This window comes from Balaenoptera ricei, chromosome 1 (assembly GCF_028023285.1).
Source record: "Balaenoptera ricei isolate mBalRic1 chromosome 1, mBalRic1.hap2, whole genome shotgun sequence".
NCBI lineage: Eukaryota > Metazoa > Chordata > Mammalia > Artiodactyla > Balaenopteridae > Balaenoptera > Balaenoptera ricei.
The window spans coordinates 24,852,285-24,868,414 of NC_082639.1; the positions used below are offsets into that span (position 1 = coordinate 24,852,285).

At 52.0% G+C, this 16,130-nt stretch overlaps 2 protein-coding genes across 2 annotated transcripts in view; one reads left to right on the top strand and one right to left on the bottom strand.

The window, feature by feature from the left end:
* The window catches only part of ZCCHC17 (zinc finger CCHC-type containing 17), a 57,417-nt gene extending 55,824 nt beyond the window's left edge, over positions 1-1,593 (top strand). Inside the window, exon 8 of the mRNA XM_059917684.1 lies at positions 676-1,593. Coding sequence (XP_059773667.1) covers positions 676-837 — 162 coding nt within the window. The 3' untranslated portion in view covers positions 838-1,593. The remainder of the gene's footprint in view (positions 1-675) is intronic.
* A 686-nt stretch (positions 1,594-2,279) lies between these two features.
* FABP3 (fatty acid binding protein 3) lies at positions 2,280-9,738 on the bottom strand. The gene is made up of 4 exons (XM_059917700.1): positions 9,605-9,738; positions 6,157-6,329; positions 4,138-4,239; positions 2,280-2,596 (listed from the first exon to the last, which is right to left on the bottom strand). The coding sequence occupies exons 1-4, from the start codon at positions 9,675-9,677 to the stop codon at positions 2,543-2,545; spliced, it is 402 nt and encodes a 133-aa protein (XP_059773683.1). The 5' UTR covers positions 9,678-9,738; the 3' UTR covers positions 2,280-2,542.
* Between the last annotated feature and the right edge of the window lie 6,392 nt (positions 9,739-16,130).

Sequence of the window (16,130 nt, forward strand, 5' to 3'; positions counted from 1 at the left end):
CTTTCAGCTTTAATATCCTGTGCGTTTTAAAAATGAAAGTAATAGGGAATTCTCTGGCGGTCCAGTGGTTAGGACTCAATGCTTTCACTGCCACGGCCCGGGTTCAATCCCTGGTCGGGGAACTAAGATCCCGCAATCCGCGTGGCACGGCTGAAAAAAGAGAAAGAAAGAAAGTCATAAATGCTTGTTTAAAAAAAAAATGAAAAAGGACAGCGGAAGACCTCAGCTTCCCTGTATGCAGTTCATTCCTGAGGTAACACTTGTGACTGTTTGTGTCTTTTCCATTGTTTTCTGTGTATTTTAAATATATACAGGTATGTTAAATATACATATTATATTATGATTTAATGTACTAAATATTATAATTTATATATGTAAATATATATAATACATATGATATGCATGTATATGTATGTGTGTGTGTGTATAAACATACACACATATATTATGTTACATACCCTGGAACCTAGAATACATACTGCGTTATGACTTGATCCTTTTTCGCTTATTTTGAGCACTTTTTCTTGTTAGTACTTAAAGATGTAATTTGTTTTTTTAATTACAATGTTTTTTAATCTATTAAGTTATCCCCTAATGATTACAGGCCATGATTTTTTAAAGCAAATATACACATACAATGTTGAGTTTTTATTTTATTCATTTATTTTTTTTTAGGAAAAAAAGAAAAAGAAACATAGAGACAGGAAGTCATCTGACTCTGACAGCTCAGACTCTGAGAGTGATACAGGCAAGAGGGCAAGGCACACGTCAAAAGACAGCAAGGCAGCAAAGAAGAAGAAAAAGAAGAAGAAGCACAAGAAGAAGCACAAGGAGTGAGAGTGGAAAGAGTGGAGGGGGTGGTGGAGAGAAGGAACCAGGAGCCTTGTGCCTTGAAGCGCTGGCTCCTGGAAAGACTCAGTAGTGAGAATATGGCCTTCCACCCCATTGACTTCTCTCCCATGGGAGATGGCTTCCCCTCCTGCCACAGGCAGGTTTGGGAGATATCAAAAGTATCTGCCTGAATGAGTTGTCTTCTTCATTCCAGTCCCTTTGCAAGTGACCCCTGCAGCTGACCCATTCATTCACCCAACATCCTTCATTCAGCAGGAGGTCCTATTACCCTCTTCCAGCTGCCACTGCCAGAGCCAGACTCCTATACAGGAGTCCAGGCTAGAGCCACAGGTACTGCTGTGGAGGTGAGTCTGGCTGTAGTTGGAGGACGGAGTGATTGGCCCCTCCCTGTTGGCCTGCCTTGGGCTGATTGGCGGGTGATCTCTGCTGCATCCAACACAGGGGCAGAGGGAGACTGGCAGTACTAGGGAGAACATGGTAAGAAGTGGTGCTCACTTTTTCCATTCCCCCTAACATGATTCTACTATGTTAGAAGTGACAGCCAGTGGTCACAGCCAGAAAACCATTGTTTGCAGTGACTGAGCTTTGTGTGTGATGTTCCGCCCGATCACTGAACCAGACAGCTCAAGCCAAGATCATTGCTTTACTTTGTATTTACTACAGTGTGAATAAGTTGGTTCCATTTCAGGTCTCTGCTTAAATTCCTGGCCCTAAATGGAAGTGTGCTTGGTTTTAAACTTACTGAGAGTCCTTATTGGTATAATCCCTCTTCCTGTAACTTACAGACTTAAAAGTCACTGAGGCTGCATTAGGTGACAGAAAAACATTTAACATGTTACCTTAGACCTTGGAGAGCAGCCCAGCTAAGGTACAGTGCCAGAGGCACTAGCAAGTCACAGCCTTCTTAGATCACTTATAAGCCCTCACTTCTGTAATGATTAGATGACCTCTCCCCCAGGGCTGATTAGAGAACCAGTAAGAATTTGAACCATGAGTAATGGCCTAGCACATAGGCAGACGCTCAGCCGTCATCTTCGCCAGTGGGCATTTTCTCCCACTGCCACTGGCACAAGCCTGGATCCTGTGTCCTAAGCCTGTGTTCTGGAAAGAGAGAGACCACAGCATTCCACAGAGAAGAGCAACTGTCCAGACCCAAAGGCATTCAGTGCAGGATGGACCTGAGGTGACAGTTCAGAAGCCCCGCCACTGAGTGATTATTCCAGGTTGGACTAGCTCATTTGGCCATAGGGAGGGGGCAGTGTAAAGGGAAGTTGTAGGTACAGCTGTTTTATTTTTTGTACATGTAAGGTGATCAGCTATCACTGTCCCTGAGACTGTCCATTTCAGTCTCTCATCCAGTGGTTCTTCCTGAGTGGCAGTCATTTCTGCCTACTCTCTGACACACACAGAAACTGAGACTCCCAGAATCATGTCACCAAAAGCAAAAAGGCAACTGGGTGGCCTAGGTGCTGCTTTATTGACCTCAGAGCACCCTTTGGGTGCAGTTAAAAAAGCAAACATACACAATGAGAACAGAACTGGATCCAGGCTGGTGCCACCTGACCCCAGGAGAATTTCCCCAATCAAGGTGGATTTATACAAAATGCCAGAGGAAAAAAATGAGTCAATCTGGTGCTGAGTCCAGGAGTAGCCAACTGGCAGAGGAGCAGTTGTTGAGGGAGTGGGCAGGTCATGCCCCTTTCTCATAAGTGCGAGTGCAAACTGCACTGCAGTGGGTGAGTGTCTGGAAGAAAAGACAGAGTCAGGTTAGGGCAGGGGTGTGGACACAGAAGGTATTGGGAATACTCTCCACTCTGATGGGGAGAGCCCTCTACCTTCATGCTAAAAATTTTCATTTACTGCCTACCTACTATGTGCCAGGTACTTTACATGTATTTTTTCCTAATGCTTACACCAAGTCTTCTTTTTTTTTTTTTGGCCATGTCACACGGTTTGCGGGATCTTAGTTCCCCAACCAGGGATTGAACCCGGGCCACAGCAGTGAAAGTACCAAGTCCTAACCACTGCACCACCAGGGAGTTCCCCCAAGTCTTTAAGTTAGGCATTGTAATTCCTCCTGTAGAGATTTGGGGAAATGAGCTTTCAGGGAGGAAGTAACTTGGTCAAGATCCCAGAGTGTTTCTCTTTCCCTTGTACCACTCCTCTCCCTTCATCTTTAGTGCCTAAGATGGTGCCTGGCACATAGTAGACAAACAGGTGAATAAAAATGTCCAGAGGCTCTTGGGAAAGGACTTTACTAGGCCACCAACTCTCCATTCTTTCCCTAACTTAGGGTAGTGCCAGGGCCAGAGGCCTGAACCCCCAACATCCTGCCTGGTATCACAGAGCCAGGCCCATGGTTTCACCGTAGCTCAATTGCCCAGTGAGTATTTGGTACTGTATATCACATTCCCACCAGAGCTAGGTAACTCATTATTAACTCTGCAGGGCCCCCTGCCCCGTGTAAGTGCAAGAATGCAGTGAGCAGGTTACACTGACCCAAGAAGGTCTGCAGTGAAGATGCTGAGGCGAAAACCTGAGGCCCTACAGAGTAAGGAGGCAGAGATCACGGGTGGCTGCTGTCTCCACCCCTGGGGGTGTTCAGTCAAGGCTACATTCTTCAAGTGAAGTCCCCAAGTTTGTCCCTAAACAGACAGATCTGCCAGCTTGTTTGTCATTTCCAACCCAGGCCTTAGGTACTTGTAGTAGGCCAGGCATGGAAAGCTCTGAGAGGAGGTGAGCCTGGAATGAAGTAGAAATGACTGTGCTGTCAGTTGGGGCCCCACCCATCACCAGCCTGTCCCTGCCCAAAGGCTTGGGAGATGGGAGCCTCTCCTATGGGCCTGGAATCAGATTTGGCCATGCTTTCTACCTCTCCCTGGGGCAAGGCAATGTGGCAATGCAGAGGATGAAACTAAGGCCATGGAGTGTGCCTACTGTAGTGGTCCCACACCAGTGATGCTTTGTGCTCTACATCCACTGTCTCCTTCAGACCTCCCAGCAGCCCTGCAAGGTTGGTGTTATTAACACCCACTTTACAGTTGAACTTGGAGAAGGAGACTTGTCCAAAGTCATGCACCCTATAAGCTGCGATGTAAACCGAGGCTTGTGCAAGTCCAAAGCCACTACATAGAAAATTCCTACCTAATACCACCCAGGCCTGCCTCCACCCTCCATTGTTCCAGCTTCCATTGGTCCCACTGATGACCCTGGCTTTTCACAATAGGCTTGGCTGAAGGGGCAGTAGAAACCAATTGGGTGAGGCTCCAGAGTTATCCATCTTACCAGGATGAGTTTCCCAGCAACTACTTCCCGCACAAGTGTTGTCTCTTGTCCGTTCCACTTCTGCGTGTGGACGAGTTTGCCTCCATCCAGCGTCACAACGGACTGTGGAAAGAGGGTAGAGGCCTGAGCTGAGATCTGAGCTAGGATTGAGGGGCAGGAAGGGGTCTGGTCACTGGGGCCACAAAGGACCCAGCCTCTAACCCAAACTACTGACGGTGCTAGGATCAGAGATCAGGCAGCCCACCTCCAACCTAGCCCCATAGGATGTCTAGTTCACCACTGCTGCTTGGCTGGGGGAGGGGCCTTCAGCTGTTGGGCGAGTAGGGAGAGGAACAGCCTGGCTCTGAGACGTGCCACCAGCCTTCAGGATGGGCACTTATCCCATACTCTAGGTGATGCCCACAGCCCAGTCCCACTAAGATACAGAGGGGGATACCAGCCTAATCCCTGGGAAAGACTGGTGAGGAGGAGTAATCCTGAGACTCTCCGGCCAAGTGGTGATCACACATAATGTCTAAAAGACCCTTGGGGACGGGAGGTATTGGAAAATTGGACCCTGCCCCGTATTCCTACTCCTCTTGGTCCATATCAAGTGACCCCCTTTGGCTGACAAGTGGGCAGCAACTGCCAGGTCCTGGGACTGCGGGCCCTTGGAGTGTTCCACAGCCCTGGTCAAATGTCCACTTAATCTTCTGGGTGCTGCCAGCCTGCATCAGCTGGCTCTCATTTGGCAACTCTCCCAGGTCTCTCTTTAGAAATTTGGGGGCTCTAAGCCAGGCTAGGGTACCCTGACTGACCAGGGTTCAGCAGAAGAGTCTGCAAAGGCTGTGTGTATGTGCTTGGGGCCAGTGGGTCGGTGGGTGTGCACCCTTACCACCACCTTCCTCCTCATTCTCATCCCCCTAGCTTTTTGTCCATTCAGAGCAGGTTATGTTTAGCCTAGGCATCCCAGAGAACTACTGTTGTGTTTAACTGGGATTCTTGTCCTTCAAGAAGGTAGGCTAGTTCAAGGAGGTAAAGGCATGTGGTAGGGCAGGCACCTCTCTCCAAGGTAGGCTGCCATCTTTGGGTACCATCCCATCTCTGCTGCCAGCTTCCTGTATGATCCTGGGCTGGGCTCCAGCTTCCTCCACAGGGAGGAGATTAGACCCTCTCCTATCCTTGGGAGCAGCTGTGAGGAAGAAGAAACAGCTGAGGAGCTGAATGGAAAGGTCTGGTGGAAAGGTACTGCTATAGGTACACCCTGTTGAAGGCAAAACCCCTTAGTTCTCTCTCTTCCATGCCTGGCTCAGTGGCTGGGAGGCCTGAGGCAAGCTGCCAAGACAGCCACCACCGGGTGACAAGTCCTGAGACTGGGGGCAGATGTACTCGCCCTCCCCAGAAGGAGAGGGGCTAAGGCTTGGTGAGAAGACACTACAAACACACCAAAGACAACGCTCCATCCAGAATATAGCTTTTCCTGCCTGTAGGCTGGCAGCATTGGAAATGGTTTCTCAGGGTCACTGGCCAAGCCCTGGAGGTGGAGGCTGGAGAAGAGGAAGCATCTGAGTAGGCCTCAACCTCTCGTCCCCAGCTGTCTCCTTGGCTCCTGAAGGCCAGGATGACCCTTCAGTGGAGGACCTTGACTTCTGGGCATTGTTCCTAAAGCACCTGAGGTCACAGCCATGTCCACATAACTCCCCCCATCTATGGAAGGGGAAAGAAAGCCAGAGCTGTTGCATGCCATGCACAAGGTCACCCAGCTGGAGCTGGCATAGACAGTGAGGTCAGACTATCCTGGCTCTGTGCTGCCCACTCCCAGAGGCAACAGGTAGATGCTTCCCAAGATGGGAGGGAGGAGAACAAGATAGGACTAACATGCATTTAGCACTTGGGACATCCCAGCACTGCACAGGCGTTATGGACCTCATTTGCCACTTCAATCCCCCATGATAGCCTACCCCTCAAGGTGCAATAATAGGGCACCACCCTATTCCCCTTCAGGGCCTTCCATTCCCCATGGACCCTTCCTCGACTCACCTTGACCTTCCTGTCATCTGCTGTTGTCTCATCGAACTCCACTCCTAGCTTGAAGCTGATCTCCGTGTTCTTAAAGGTGCTTTGTGTTTTTATGGTGATTGTGTCCCCGTTCACTTCGATGATTGTGGTAGGCTTGGTCATGTTGGCCACCTGCCTGTTAGCAAAACCCACACCTGAGGGCAGAGGGAAGGGTATGAGTATGAGCTGGAGCGAGAGGCAGGGTACAAGGAGCTCAATGAACAACTCTTAGGCCTGGATGTGGGGAAGGGGGAAAAGAAGGGAGAGAACTTTCAAAGACTTTGCATGGCTGTTTGTTAATTGTCTTCCCGTTAGCTCTGTGTGGTGAAGAGACATTACTGATCCCATTAGACAGATGAGAAACTTAATGGACAGGCATGTCTCACAGCAAGTCAGTGGCAGAGCTGAGATTAGAATAAGCTACTATTAAGTGCTTTCTGTATGGTAAAAACTACACGTGTCATCTCATTCAGTCCTTCCAGTCTCCCCGAAGCATTGATGCTATTATCTGTATTTTACAGATGCAAAAACTGAGAATGAGTTGAAGCCCAGGGTCAAAAATCTGGAATTCAAATCCAGAATGTTCAACTGCACAGCTCACTGTACTGCTCATCTATAAAGGCTGGAGCACAAGGCTCCCTTCCAGGGCACCTGAGCAGCTTTCAAGGCACAGGCTGAGGGAGAAAGAAGTAAATGTGGACTTTGCCTTCCAGAGCCTATGGACAAGAATTTTCCACCTTTGAAAGTTTTTACCCTGAGATGCACTGGTGCTCTTGTCCCCCAAGTATGGTAACAAAGACATTTTCAAAGCCTCTTAACCATGATCTAGGAGGTAGGCAAAAGGGAGTGTTTGTCTATGTGTGCAGATTTAGGAGAGGCCTAAAGTGGTAGGCAGTCAGGACTCCAATCCAGGTCTCCTGGTCTAAGGCTCTGTGGGAACTCCCCTCCTGACCCAAGCATGGCTTCCCTGAGTGCTGCAAGAGAGTGTGGAAGAAAGAGCCCTGCAGGTTGTGGCTTTCCTGAGATCTGTCCTTTTGCCTCCAACCTCCCCCTCTGCTCCCAGCAGCCTCTGCTGAGCTGTCCTCCAAGGGCAGAGGCTGCGGTGAGGTGGTGGGTGGAAAGTCTCCAGATGTGCCTGGCTATATGGGTTGTTTTACTTAATGTTTATTACAGCCCTGAATGGTGGGTTTTATTATCCCCAATTTACAAATAAGGCTTGGAGAGTGAAGTGACTTTTGCCCAAAGTCAAAGGGTAAGTGGTTGACTTTAGGCTCTAAAACTGTTCACTCTTCCTCCTGGGCCGTCCTGCCTCCCAGCATGTACTTCATCTGTGCCCTACGGCCACCAAGTGTGCCTGAGATCACTGGTACCAACTAGGCTGGGCCTCTTTGTCCTCTGAGAACTCTTGGTTTAAAACAAGAGGGGCACAGGCAGCTGTGCTGCTGCTGGCCCACCCTGCCTGGCTACTGAGGGACTTGGTCTTGCCCCCTGTTATCAGAGTGAGTCAGGTCAATCCCACTTCCCAGCACAGAGCAGGGCCTTGTCACTGCACAAGGAGCTCTGTTTACTTAGGACCTACCCAGAGGTGTGGAGCGTTTGAGGAAGGAAGGCATTGTGGAGTGGGTGAGAGACTCAGCTAAGAGAAAGTTACAGAATTAGGAGTCTCACGAAGAGATGGGTTCTACTTAGAAACGAAGCTGAAGCTATTTACTGAGAGCTAAGGAAGGTCTTTTCCCCCCCATGGGTATCTCATTTTTTCCATGTGTACAACAAGCAGGCTAGTTGGATTCTCAGCCCCCTAACCCAGGTTGGGGCAAAATAAGGGAGCAAGGGTGGTAAGGATGGCACGACTCACTTCAGGGACCCAGGTCTTCAGTTCTAATGTCTGCTGGGAGACACTTGGGAGAGGAACTAGCTCTGGGCATTCCACCTTCCCCAACAGCTGCCCAGGGTCCCCTACTTCTCCAAGAATTACTACCTTCCTGGAATCATTGGGCATAATGCTCAGCATAGAGTAGAGGCAGTTGAGCACTTTGGCCTTAAAAGCCAACACTTGTGGTCCTTATTTCAGGGGTCAGGAACAGGTGGGAGGTGCCTGGAGTGGACCCCCCACCCCTTCTTTGGGTAATCCAGCCCCCCTTCCCTGGGAGGAAGGCATGGAACCTAGCTCAATCATGAACAACATTCCAGTTTTCCCTATCCTAGCCTGGGAGACTAGGATAATCTCATAGCTGGGGATTCCAGAGAAAGGATATCACCCTCATTGTCTAGCCCATATTAGAAGGGGAAGGGCTGAGGTCAATGCTTAGTTAAGCAGTTCTTACCACTCCCACCCCCGGGGTCCATAATGGGAACTGCTCTGGGTTGCCGATCTAGAAATCTAGGTTTTCATATCAGCTCTGCTGTGGAATTGATTTGACAAGTTTCTACTCTGTCTGGGTCTTGGCTTCTTCATCTGTTGAACCAAGGCACAGGGACCTCCAAAGTCCTCCTCTGCAGGATTCTTTGAATCTTCATTCTCCCCCATCCCAGCACCACAGCCTCCTAGACCAAAGACCCTCCCTGCCTTTACCAGGTCTTGGCTTTGCTCCAGGCCCCTTTGCTGTACCCCTCCACCAGACACCTCCCCAATGAGCAGTTATCCTTGGGTTGCAGCTGGTGATGGGGCCTCTTGCCCTACCCTACCACTAGGCTGGTTGGTGAGAAAGAGGGCACCCTCCAGCGACAATCCTTTACCCTAACTAACCCAACGTAAAGGGGCAGGGGTTGTTGCTAACTGTGCAGGCCCCTGTCTCAGCTCCTCATATCCTGTTCAGGGCTGTTCCCCCTTCCATCTTCTTTCTCCTGGGGATTCCCTACTTTAGGCCATAGGACACTTCCCATCAATCTGCTTGCTCCCTTTCACTGTTCAGTCTCCAGTTCCTAAACCACCCATGCTCCTCTTCTTTTCCTCCCTCCCCTCCCGTTTTATCCAAACCCGCCCCCTACCTCCAGATCAGAAGCCTTTCTTCCCCGAAAGCGCCTCCCTGCCCCCACATCGACCGACACAGCTGCCTCCTTGAGCCTCCTTGCCTGGGAATCCCTCTTGCCAAGTTCAGAACATGAAAGCCCCCTCCCCGGAATTCCCTGGCGGTCCAGTGGTTAGGACTCTGCGCTTCCACTGCAGGCGGCAGGGGTTCCATCCCTGGTCGGGGAACCAAGATCCCGCATGCCCCGTGCCGTGTGGCGGGCGCGGAACTGGGAGAGACCCCCTCCCAACAGGCCTCGCATGCCGTAGCGCAGGCTGCCACCTTCTCCGCATCCCCGGGTTCCCCAACTTTTACCAGGAGGGATGCAGCAGGCGTGCAGGGTAGTAGCCACAGCTGGAGCGCTGCTCCGACCCGGCACGCGGCCAGCCCATCCCCAGCCCAGCATCCCGAGCGGCCCTCACCGATTGACCTCATGTAGTCATCGAAATTCTTGCTGTCCGCTAACTTCCAGGTGCCCACGAAGGCGTCCACCATGGTGAGGCTGGGCTAGGCTGAGAAAGAGACGACAGAGCACGCGTGCAACGGGACCTGCGACTCCCAGCCCGCGCTGCCGCTTTAAAAGGCCCTTGCATCACGTGACGGAGCGTGGCCCACACCCCGCTCCCGAAATAGGAAGCCCCAGGCTGGCGCTAGCTAGCCTGGGGCTGGCCGCCCATCCCCCAACCCGCCAGGGGGAGGGGGAAGGGGCACCCGGTGGCTCCCGGCTCGCCTACGTCAGCGCGGGTCCTGGGGGTCCGAGTCCCTGCCCCGGGCTCGTAGGACCTACTCCCTTCCCTGGCCTCAAGGCGCTCTTCGGAATCTAAAAAGAAACGAGTTGAGGGCACGGTGCCCGTGAGCTGGGGCGCACGCCAGGGACATCTTCCCTCCCCTGGTCCCTCCCCGAGCTTGAGGTCAGAACAGAGATGAGAGTCTAGAGGGAAAGGAAACTTTTGGGCTGATGCCCACGCCGGGAAAGCTCTGGCCGACTCTTCGCGGCGCAAGCATCTCGGTCTTCATTTTACAGGTGAGGGGTCCAGGGCTCAGAGGGGGACTGACAAGGTCGCAGGAAATAAGGAGTGAGTTGGAGTCCATATGGCGAGCCTGGTCTAGCCGGCCCCAGACCCTGCGCTCTGCCGCCACTCCCCACTGCCCGGTGGAGGGGAGAGTCACCGGGGGCAGCGAGTGCCCTCCGCCTGCTCCGGGCAAAAGCGTGACCCTTCCCGTCGCCACGCGCCTGCTCCTTACGTGCTCGCCCCTGCCTGCGGAATGTCTCCTGCGCGAGCCTTTCCGCCCTGCGGTCCAACTACCCCTCCACCGTGCCAGTACACCAGGCTTTTCTGACCTCTACGCACAGCTCCGAGCTTTTGCTCCGGTCGGCCGTTCCCTCCTCACCCGCCTTCAGAAATTCTGTCCTTCCAGCCAGCTCTTCCAGGCTCAAGGACAGCTCCCCGTTCTGCCTGCCTGCTGCGGCCCCCACCTGCCGCCCTTCTCTGACCTCTGCACACTGGCAGGCAGCCGGCACTTTCAGAGACCGGCAGTCACCTACCTTGTTTGACACTACAGTTTCCAAAGCACTTTTAATAACAATTAAGATCCACCTTGTATTGCTGTTTATTGCATGCTGAGGGCTTTCAGTGCATTGTCTTATTGAACTTTTAAAACAAAGTCCCTGAAGTAGGTGTTATTATTATCCTTTTCACAGATGAGCATACTTGAAGCTTAGAGGAACCCATTCATTTCTTAATCCAGCAGTTATTGAAGCACCTGCTTTGTGCCAGGCCCTGGGCTAGGCTCTGGAGAGACAACCACGAACAAGACACACGCTCCCGAAGGAAGACACAAAACATAAGCGAGTGGTGCCCAGCTGAACTCGGGCCCGCAGAGGTCCTCACCGAGGGGCCCAGGAGGGGCCCGCCAGCTCTGCCACATATGTATCAATATAGAGTGGTGGGCTGCCTCCCTGTACCTCTGTTTCTCCATGTGGAAGTAGAGAACATCTGCTCCCTTCCCCTAACTTTCTGGGAAGAAGGCCAGGGAGGAAGAGCCCTCTCTCCCCCAAGGTCTTGGTTCTTTTGGACAGGTCTACTTGCCAGAAGACCAAGGTGGATTATTTCTGCCAAAGCTGCAGGACAGGCCTCAGGGCTGGGCACGGAGCCCTAGTGACCTCACTGCCGGAGCAGGTACAGGGGGAGGAGGAGGATGGGATAGTTTCTAACTCAAGGGCACAACCTTTAGACACAGGGCCTCCTCCTCTCTCAAACACTGAGTGGCTGGAGAGCCAGGGACCAGAGCTCTCTCCCTACATGGTCTTTATAAAGCAGTGCTGGAGAGCTGGGGCTGGGCTGACAGCTGCTGGCAGATAGATGTGGGTTCCAGTTCTGATTCCAGTGGGTACGAGCCGTGGCTGTGGGCAGTTCACTTAAGCCACTCTGAGTCTCAGTTTCATCTCGAAAATGGAGGAAATGACAGCATTTACCGTATAGAGGTGTTGGGAGATCAAATGAGATAATGCATTTAAAATGCTGTACGGTGGTTAAGAATCCGCCTGCCAATGCAGGAGACACAATGTTCGAGCCATGGTCCAGGAAGATCCCACATGCGGCGGGGCAACTAAGCCCATGCGCCACACTGCTGAGCCTGCGCTCTAGAGCCTGCAAGCCACAACTACTGAGTCCGCATGCTACAACTACTGAAGCCCCTGCACCTAGAGCCCATGCTCCGCAACAAGAGAAGCCATCGCAATGAGAAGCCCGTGCACCGTGACAAAGAGAGTAGCCCCTGCTCACCGCAACTAGAGAAAGCCCGCGCGCAGCAATGAAGACCCAATGCAGCCCAAAATAAATGCAATAAATAAATTAAAAAAAAAATTTTTTTTAAATGCTGAGCAAGGTAGATTGAATAAATGTTTGCTTGCTGCTGCTGCTGTTATTATCTCCATGGATAGTGCAGGACCCCTAAGACCTGGTATTAGCTCTGCCCCTCACCTGCTGTGCCACCCAAGGCAGATTGCTTTGCTTCTCTAATCAGCTTTCTTATTTCTAAGACAGGATTAGAAACTGCTGTGGCTGTGAGGAAGGGGCTATAGAGATCTTCAGGGTGGGCTGAGGGGGACACTGCCAGAAAGTCCTTTTGCTTCCTCTCTTGGGCCCTGCCTAAGCTGAGCAGCATGGTGCTTTGAGGAACTCTAGACAAACCCCACACCCACTATTCTCGCTGCCCTAACCCCATCTCCCCACCACGCTCAGACCTGGCTCACCAAAGTTGACGCCTAGCCGCACCCTATCTCCTTTCCACGTGACTTTTATCCTTATCCCTTCTAGGTATTTGCAACCTTTCCCTCATCCCTCTGATTACCTGCACCCTCCCTGCCCCTTTATGCTCACTACATTTGGGGAAAGAGGGGCAAGGGGAAGGAATATGAGCCCTGTCCCTTTTCCTGCCCCCCTTTTTTGCCCTTGGTAGATCCAGATGTGGATTTAACATCTAGCAAGCAGCAAGACCAGTCCCTGCCAAGAGCAGTATCACCCCAGCCCTCACCCTATAGTGATGTCACTGTACTATGTTTCCACGGCAACCACAGGCTGGAAAGATAGAGAAGAGGAGAGACAGTAACCAGGAGAGAGCCAATGAGACGGGCTGGCAGCACCGGATGATCTGTGGGGCCATGGGGAGGCAGGGAGAGGGAGGCCTACTCAGCATCTTCAGCTGTTCCCTGGACCTCCCTGCCATCTGGACGCCTCCACTAGGAGATGTGCTGCTGGAGCAGGGAAGGTATGAGAGGTAGAGGCCAAAGAAACTGAGCTTGGAGGTCAGCTGACCCAGGGACTTGGAAACCTCCCTTTACCCCTTCAGGGCCTAAACCTCTGGATGCTGACCACCCTCACCCCACTCCCAATACCTGCAACTGGGAGTTTTTCTCTTTGGTTAGTTATGGTGGTGGGGCTCTCTGTCTCTGCCTGCCATGGAATCAAGTCTTAGACAGCCCTTCTCTCCACACCACCCCCCCTCCCTTGGTGCATGTTCTATTCAGAAGCAGTATCTTCGGAAAGAGGCCTGGTTCTAAATCCCAAGCCAGACTTCCCTGGTGGCCAGTGGTTAAGAATCCACCTTCCAATGCAGGGGACGCAGGTTCCATCCCTGGCTGGGGAACTAGGATCCCACATGCGGTGGGGCAACTAAGCCCACGCCCAGCAACTAGAGAGCCCGCACGCTCTGGAGCTCACGCGCCACAACTAGAGAGAAGCCTGCGCGCCACAGTGAAGAGCCCGCGTGCCTCGACGAAGATCCTGCATGCCGTAACTGAGACCCGACACAGCCAAAAATCAATCAATCAATCAATCAATCAATCAATCAATCCCAAGCCTGCCACTTAGTAGCTAGAGACCCAGAGCAAGTGCCTTCCCCCTTCTGAGTCTCCTTTCCTCCCAAATGGAGGTAGGCCATCTAGTTCTCCGAATTGTCATGAGGATTGAAAGAGATAACATATGGAAAGCCTAACGCACACTAACACTCAATGAATGGTGACCCCTTTCTCCCTTCTGGGTCCCCTCCCCAGGGCAGTTGACCCAGCAGTGCCCAAGAATGAGCCAAGGCCCTTTGAGACCCTGAACCAATAGAAGAGGATCCAAATATATCTCCTCCTCACTGACATCACTGAGTGCCTTCAGATGCTGCAGAGAAGTTTCCTCATCTCTCCCTTTCTCTTCAAATAAATCGAGCATTCCTATGCCCAGCACTGTGCTGGGCTCAGTGGGGACCCACTGAGAGAACAGGAGAGACGCAGCCCTGCGCCCCCTGAGCTCACAGTGTGCGGGGATTGCAGCCACAGTGGGTGGAATGGAGTGTTCTTTCTGTCACTAGGAAATCGCTTCCTCGTTCCCCCAGAGTTCTAGTTACTGTGGGTCTGAGAGAACAAATGATGGCAAAAGATAGAGGCTTACTCAACACCCATTTGCTTCTGCGAAACGGCTGCCTGTGGCAGAGTGCTCCCTGGAAGGAGGACGGTGGCTCTCCTTGCGGGGAGGCGTGTGGGGTGGGGTGGGTGAGGGCAGCTCCTAGTGAAGGGCAGTCACCCCTCCTTCCCAGAAACTGGCCGTGCGCCCTGTTGCTGACGGAATCAAGCCCAAACTCTTTAGCCTTGTCTCATCTGTTTTGTTAGACTAATTTATTACTGAAAGCCTGCTCCAGGAAGAGTGCCTGGCAGATAGTAGGCATGAATGAATGACTACTGAATACTGAAGGAGTGAATGAGCATATTGAATGTACGAATGAATGAGTGAGTGAGTGAATCTATCTACCTCCCCAGCTTTAGGGGCTCTGGAGTGAGACTCACTTGGGTTCCAGTCCTGCCCCCGTTACTTACCTCCCAGCTGTGTGACCTCAGGCAAATCATGATCTCTCTGGGGCTCCATTTCTCCATCTGCAAAAAACACCACACAGTCCCCACCCAGCCGACCTCCCAAGGACTCTGGGAAGATAAAGAAGCAGGGTAAATTTGGGAATGCAGCACAAAGGTTAATTGTCTCTCTTCTCAGCCTACTTCCCTGGCTGCCCCTGGCCCTCAGCGCAAGACCCACACCCCTTTCGTCACAGCCTCACGGCCCCCGTGCTCTGGCTCCCACCTGCCTCTCCAAGCTCCCTACGCTGCAGCCACTCTGCCCTTTTTGTGCCTTGAAGGGGTGCCGTGTTTCCCGCTTGCTGTCTGCCTAGAATATTCTTCCTTCCCCGGCCCTACTCTTTTAATTAACTCCTGTTCACTTTTCAGCTTTCAAGCTTAACTCTCCCTTCCAACAGGAAGCCCTGACTCTCCCTGTCATAGCACTTATCCTGCTTTCAGGGGGTCCATTAGTTTCAGAGTCTGTCTTCCTATTACACCAGAAACCCTGTGAGGGCTCCCCGCTGTGCCCACAGGGCCTGGTGCAGGGCTGGGCATGGATTTGTAGAGGGGACAAATAGTCTCTCTCGAGCAAAGAAAGCCACTTGTCCTCATCAGTGTTCTCTCTGTTTGAAAAGTACCCTCCCCCACCCCTGCCCTTGTCTACTGCTCTCAACTTTTTTCTTGCCAAAGTAGCCCATCTCCTGTTCTCTTTCTCATTCCATCCCTGAGGGCCATTTCCGGTGTAGAGTGGGAATCCAAGTACTCTCAGGGGAGAATTGCCCTTCTGGGCACGTAGGTGTAGCCTGAGTCTCTTTGGGGACAGGGCAGTTCCCAGGAAATAATCAGACCAGATCCCAGACTTGGGGCTGCCCCTGGCTCCTTCACCAAACTACTCCTATATCAAATGAAAAATTTGCCTCTGAAAAATTACAGATGATATTGGATTAAGTAAGGTATAATTAGAAAGGTAAACCTGTGCTTACGAAACAGCACCTCATACCACCCTGAGTTCTGGGTCATGTTCATGTGCCATGTGACCTGGCACCAAACAGATGGTTCAATGAGCACTCCCTCGAGTACACTTCATTCAGGACTAGCTTGCCCAAGATTCTGGAAAGTTTCAGGTAGCTCCAGGAGGCCCGATGAACCTTGTTGGTGTGGACACGTGACCGCTTGTGTATCCTTAGGTGAGGAGAGCTGGCAAACCATGGCAGGGGGCCTGGCAGGGAGCTGGTGTTGGCCTGAAGAGTCTGGGGCCAGGCATGTTCCAGGAAGCAGACACAGAGCCAAGGCTGTCAGCCTGGCTTGGGCTTTTTTAGGGGCCTGGGATCTTGGGGTTGGCTGGGTGTCAGTGGGGGGTAGCATCCCCAGGCTCTGTAGTAAACAGAGACACTGGATAGGAAAAGGAAAGAGTCATTTGCAGGAAGGACTGGGTTGGCTGGGGGACAACCAGGACTGGAGTCCCTGGTGAGAGATTTCCCCTTCTAGGCTTCAGTGGTGGCAAGACCAAGAATTAGAAGGCTGGGATCAGACAGAATCAGCAGGGATGTCGGATGAGCAAGGTTGTCTTC